At 37.2% G+C, this 6,439-nt stretch overlaps 1 protein-coding gene across 2 annotated transcripts in view; it reads right to left on the reverse strand.

The window, feature by feature from the left end:
• The window catches only part of TAF2 (TATA-box binding protein associated factor 2), a 59,426-nt gene extending 53,378 nt beyond the window's left edge, over window positions 1-6,048 (reverse strand). For both annotated transcript variants that reach the window (XM_029086943.1, XM_029086942.1), the window contains exons 1-3: window positions 5,996-6,048; window positions 4,427-4,481; window positions 3,470-3,630 (exon numbers count right to left, since the gene is read on the reverse strand). In XM_029086943.1, the coding sequence (XP_028942776.1) occupies window positions 3,470-3,630; window positions 4,427-4,481; window positions 5,996-6,048 (269 nt within the window). The remainder of the gene's footprint in view (window positions 1-3,469; window positions 3,631-4,426; window positions 4,482-5,995) is intronic.
• Window positions 6,049-6,439: the final 391 nt, after the last annotated feature.

Genomic DNA, 6,439 nt, shown 5'->3' on the forward strand with positions numbered 1-6,439 from the left:
CAGTTTTCCCAGAACCATCTTAATTTTGCATTTACTAGTTCAATAGACTACTGAAGAAAACTGTGCAAAAAGTAAGTACACACCTGTAACACTAGAAACAAAATCCACTGACTAATGTGTCCTGTCCAAAATAATTGATACACCTAGTTCAGCCTCAAGGGTACAAAGGACGTCATCACTAAACGTGCCATAACAAATGAGAACTTGCAAAAGATGACCACCAGAGCGAGGACTGATTAGATATATAGACTACTACAAACCACTGCTGTTTCTAGAAGCAGTTCTTTGTAAACAAGGGCAGAGGAAACTCACAATTGTTTTTTTGAGGTACTAATTCTAGAGTTTTTAGATTTCTAGCATTTCTGTTTGTAATCTTGCCTGAAGAGCAGAATGCTGTATTTAATCAAAACTTAGCTACCACCATGCTCAATACCCAATTGTGACCAGGTATTTGAATGGAAAAAATACCCATCTAACATAATATTTTGTAACCCTTGTAGCTTTGACTGCTGAGATAAAAAAAGAAGCACACTAGTTTTTCACTGAGAGTATCTGGTGACCTCTGTCTTTTGTAACGATGAATAACACAGAAACTATGAAATACTGAGACTTTCCATTGAGTTTGAATAGCAAAGTGAAACCCTGCAGCAGTGGAAACCACAGGCCACTGTGGCCCTGTGTGAGACTAGATTTCACTTTGCATGCATTGTCCTCAGATTTTGTTCACTGTTCTTAAACAAGATAATATGAAAAAAGGACAATGTTCCACTACACCACTAGGACACTAAGCAAATAAACCCACATTCTCCATAACATGATAGTTATCTCTCCTTATCCCTCTCTTAACGTAACGGAGCGCTCGCTCTGATCGTTTTAAGTGCTGCTTCTTTTTCACATCTTCCGGAAGTTATTCAGGACTCAGTTATTACAGAATCACAGATGGTTGAGGTTGGATGGGACCTCTAGAGGTCATCTGGTCAAACCCCTCTGCTTAAGCAGGGCCACCGAGAGTCGGTTGCCCAGGACCAGGTCCAGATAGCCTTTGAGTATCTCCAAGGATGGAGACTGCACAACCTCTCTGGGCAAGCTGTCCCAGTGCTCAGTCACCCTCACGGTAAAAAAGTGTTTCCTGATGTTCAGAGGGAACCACCTGTGTTCCTGTCAGTGGACACAAGCTAAAATACATGAAATTCCATTTGAAAACAAGAAAAAGGCTTTTCTTCTGTGAGGGTCATCAAACACTGGGGCAGACTGCCCAGAGAGACTGCAGTTTCCACCCCTGAAAATACTCAAAACCCCACTGGATACAGCCCTGTGCAACCTGCTCTAGCTGACCCTGCTTGAGCAGGAGGGTCAGACTAGGTGATCTCAATGGTCCTTTCCAACCCAAAGGACCCTGTGATTTCATATCAACTGCTGTTAAACCTATACAGCACTTTCATTAGAAGCTCTTTAACAATTCAGCAAACTGTAAATTCAACTAAACCACCAAAAGGTGTGAAAACATGAAGTTTCAGTAAAATCAAAAGAGAATACTTAGTGAAAACATTTGCCCACGGTGCTTCTCTTACTAACACATATGAGATTTCTACCAAACTCTTTTCCCATATAATTTCTCCAAAACATATGGGAAGCTATACGTTTTTAAACTTGTTCTTCAATATCAGATGGTGAATAAATTTGAAACTTTTCATTTCAAATTTCAAACTGAGTTTAGATAACATTCTAGGACTTATACTCTAATGTATGAATGCTAATAAATAATCAAAGTTAGGAAAGCCAACAGGTTTACTTGCTGGCTCTTCAGAACAATTAGAATCCCACCAATGAGGGTTCTTAATTTTTGACTTACCAAGCAACAGCAACAACAACAACAAAAAATCAAGTCACAAAAAACCCAGGAATTACAGAATTAATAGAGAAGTGGTTCAGTATCAGGACTCAAACAAAATTTCAGAACACTGACATCCAATTCAACATCTTATATGAATGAGTATTGTATTTGCAAACTGAATTATTGAAACTCTTGCATAAGTGATGAATAAAAGAATATAGAGTGTCTGCCACAAACAGACAGTTCAAAATCAATGAGGCATGACTTAGGAGAAAAAGTGGCACTTGAATCTCTGTAACGGACCAGCAGTTGTCTTTAATACTCTAGTTTTCAGACAATAGTCAGATAAGTTAATTCAGGTTTAACTTGAAAACTGAGACAGGCTAAGAAACATCGCAAAGGCCCTTGTCATTAAGGCTAATGGTAGACAACTTCTTCTAGATCTAGCTACATCATTTGAGAATGCCTCTGTTCTCACAAATCTAACTAGCGACTGTATGAACTCTCAGCAGTTTGCTTCAGATAGTTCCTATCTGCCTTCATCAGCTGTACGAGTTAACCAAGGTGGTATCACCTCTGCAGCTGCTTACTAAGCCCTCTCCAACTTTTCAGACAGCAAATCTCTCAGAGCAGTCACTGTCCAAGGGGACACAACAAATAGCTGAATGACGGTAATAAGCATCTTAATTTAGTAGTCCAATAGTTAACCTGATAGTCACATGATTTGCCTTATTCCTATTCCTTTTTTCAAAGCAATAAGCTAATTATATATATATATATAAGGCTATCTAGACATATTTAATAAAATCAGAAAAAATTCTGACAAAATCTTATTAGGAAAATAGGAAATATTCCCAAGAACTTTGATACCACGTTAATATTCTTAGGTTTAAAAATAGGAAGGAACAAAAATTATCATCCAGTATGACATTACAGATCATAAAAATCAGGACAATTTTTGCAGGACAAACTATCAGAACATAATAGCTTTGGTCTACATAATATTATACTGATGCAACCAAACTGATTTAACCAATTATGCTGGAGTAAAAAACAAACAAACAAAAAACCACAAAAAAACCCAAAACTAAGGGCAATTCTCACATGGAATTCTCATATGAATGTATCTGCATCACTGTAAAATGTTCTCTAAGCAAATACAAACAAAATGCTATTGCCACAACAATGTAACCAATTTTTCTTTAAATAAATGAGCATAAAGTTGGGCATAGATAAACCTGAAGTCCACCAAAGATAAAACATTTTAGCCAAAGACATTTTCTCACCAGGGAAAAAACACCTGAGAAGGACAGTTTCCTAAAGCACTGAGGACACTACTGACATCCACCACTTTTTTCCCCCATAAAGTATTTTTTTTAAAGTTTCTGATACATTTACAAAACAATAAGAAGAAAGGTTAGTAAAAGAAATTCTAAAGAAGAATAGCATGAGTCAAAACTACTGCCAAAATACTTTCCCAAAATTAAGTCACCACATCAAAAGTTAACTGTTTCTGTCTGAAACTCATGTTACCATTAGGAAACCACCAGGTAAAACCTGACAGTACATTAAAATAGCTCACACTAACAGCAACAGAAGACACCGTATCCTCAGAGTTTTAAACACATCACTTACTGCTTTGACTCATGGTGACAAACCTCCAGCGTTGGATCATTATAGATGAAAGCTGCTTCTAAATCGTTGACTCTTACTCTGTAAATCCGGCACTGTTTACTGTTCAGTTTGATTCTATTCAGGTTTGCAACTGTGGGAAATATTGTCAGTTCCACATAACCCTAGGAAAACATAAATCAAAACCTTCTGTAAAATCTTTACTAATTCACAAAGGAGAGATTTCTAAAGAAAATTCTTATTAACGCCCTTTCAAATGAAAATTGGAGGTAAAAAAATGTTAATGTTCTATTTAAAAAGGAAATGAGTTTGCCCCTTCAGATGTTTAGAACACATTTTCTTTTGTATCATTTAACAGCTGAAGCTTCCCAGCTGTGAAATAAAACAACAAAACACTTCAAAATGACTGACAGTCAAGCTTGTTTTCTTGGAACTGATCTGGCCACATTTCAAGTTATTAGCATCACTGTTTTAGGTTCTGGTACCTGAGTTTGAGACAATGATTTTTAAAGCCTAAGCAGAATCCATTTAGGCACATACCTAAATTCACAAAAAGCCTAAATGACTTCAGGCCTGAAGTCGTAAAAGACTTTTCAAAGCCTCAGTGAACGCACATGTAAGCTAGAAAACTCTGTAACACCATCCCTAACCTCAGCTAACCCTGTGCTGAAGGTCAATTCTGAACTGCAAATGGCTTTGTAATATTATTTACAATGCAGTGATTTTCTTTTAGAAAGCTTTTCCTTACAGAGATTACTGTGTTCATAATTAGAAGGTATTTTATTTGACACATCCTGTCTCGAGGAATGACAGATTTATGAGAGGCATCAGATTAGAAAGTATAAAATATAAAGAAGCTGAAGAACATAATTAGCTTGTGTGTGCAGTTGTTTCCTCTAAAAGCATGAACAAAACCCAGACTTTTAATTTCTACTTTCATATTTTATTAAAAATACTTACTACAACAGATTTTCTCTGAAAATTTATGTTGTTGATACAAACTACCTGGTGAGTTGTGCTGAAAAAAAAATAATAATTTAGAATAAGTAAGGTTTTGCACAAATGCTAGCATTTTAAATAATATTTTAACCCAGTTTTTTAAAAAATAGAGAGCTCATACAGGATGTATGTACATATAGATAAATACTGCATATATTTATATAAGGAGAATTAGTGATGGTCTAAATCTCTTACATGGTCCAAAGCAAATAATGAATAGAAGTTGCACACGAGGTCAGAAAAGTTTCCATGAAATCAAAGTGTAGTACTGTACCAGTCTGAATATTACTAGGAACACAGAAAGCTACCAACATCGCTTCTGAACATCGCATAACAGGATGTAAAAATATAGCATTACTAAGAGCACAGAATCAAGTTCTAACATTTTAGTGATGTGCAGTATTAGAAACTGGATGCAGCTGCAATATTTGCAATTAGAGGCCTGTGGAAAATTTACCTGGTGAGCTGTCGCTCATATATGATTTACATAAGCAGGTTCTGTACATGAAAAAAGATATAGTATGTGCTTTTACAATTAGTAAGTCATAAGAACTTATTATTTTAAATAGTGGTTATGTATCAATCAAGACAGGTATTTTAAACAAGTCAAATGCATTTGCTTAAATTCTGAATAATGTATTAGAACTCCTGGTAAATAAAACTCTGATTTAAGAAATGGAAGAAAAAATTGTAAGTCCAACTTTTTTAAAACTTTAGAAGTTATTTCTGTATTTTTTCTGTAGTAGGTGTCATCTTCACCACACTTCACAGTAGTGCTACTGACGACTCAATATATAACCTTGTACTGATTGAACTTTTATGCCATATCACACATTATATGCACATACTCGTGTACCCTGGGCATTAAAATGTGACTTTGCTTCAGCTGCGCAAGTTCAACAAAAATTCCTACAAGGGAACGGTAACATCTACTACCCAATGATGGATTCAAACATTACCTACATATTAAAACGTATATGATAACAAGAGTGATTCTGTTTAGAAAGATTTATGTTACAGATCCATCAAGAAATCAAGGAGGTATAAACAGAAATACATAAAGATCCACTGAAATCTGCAACCAACTGCTTTACAGCTTGGTTACAACCAAAATAATGACTGTGTAAGAATGACAATTTGCTTAACAAAGCTGCTTGCGACAAATGCAAGCGTTTTTTAATATATTCTTTAAAAGCGCCCTTAAGTCAAAAGAGCTTTCACAGCAGCAAGACCGAAACATGGAAGCGTGGTCTGCAGTGCTCATATTGTGTGGAGAGATCGGCAAGGTTTGAAGAGCACAGTGTAAATATCTTTGCAAGATGAGACTGCATGGTTGACAGACTCACTGTCCATCAGCGAGTCCAGTGACACAATGAAACAAACACCCACAACACACGTTTTGTGAGTGCAAGCTGGACCATAAGCAATAGTTCCAACCTGCTCAAGTAAATAATTACTGATCAGCCTATGGTCTGTTTCAAATGTGCATTAGTCTCAAGTACAGCAACTTTTAAAAAAATGGATACTTATAATTTATATGGTCTTGGGCTCTCAAATCCTTTGTCTCCTTTCTTCCTATTCATCCTGAACAGCAGCACTAAACACACACACTGCTGACGGTCAGACCAGCATCAACATCATCCTCGTTTGATGGGTCCTTCGATTTTTCCCTGTGTCAGGTCGTATCTGATCACTCATCTCCCCAGTGGATCTGTGACTCCCAACAGTCAGGCATCTTCAGCTCGAATAAGCACCATAGTTACAACACAACCAACATTCAGTCTTTCCACAGAACCTCTGATGAGCGCAGCACACAGCCCCTCTCTCCACTGGGGGTACGATACCAGTCCAGAGGCGCTGCGCGCTTTCTTTCCGCAGCAGCCACGTAAATCAACCGGTTCAACGGGCACTGGAGGTGAGAGCTACTGAATCAGGAAGACCGCGGCCGGGGCGGCTGGGCAGGCACGGCCGAGG

Source organism: Antrostomus carolinensis, unplaced genomic scaffold (genome assembly GCF_000700745.2).
Source record: "Antrostomus carolinensis isolate BGI_N321 unplaced genomic scaffold, ASM70074v2 scaffold10079, whole genome shotgun sequence".
NCBI classification, from domain to species: Eukaryota; Metazoa; Chordata; class Aves; order Caprimulgiformes; family Caprimulgidae; genus Antrostomus; species Antrostomus carolinensis.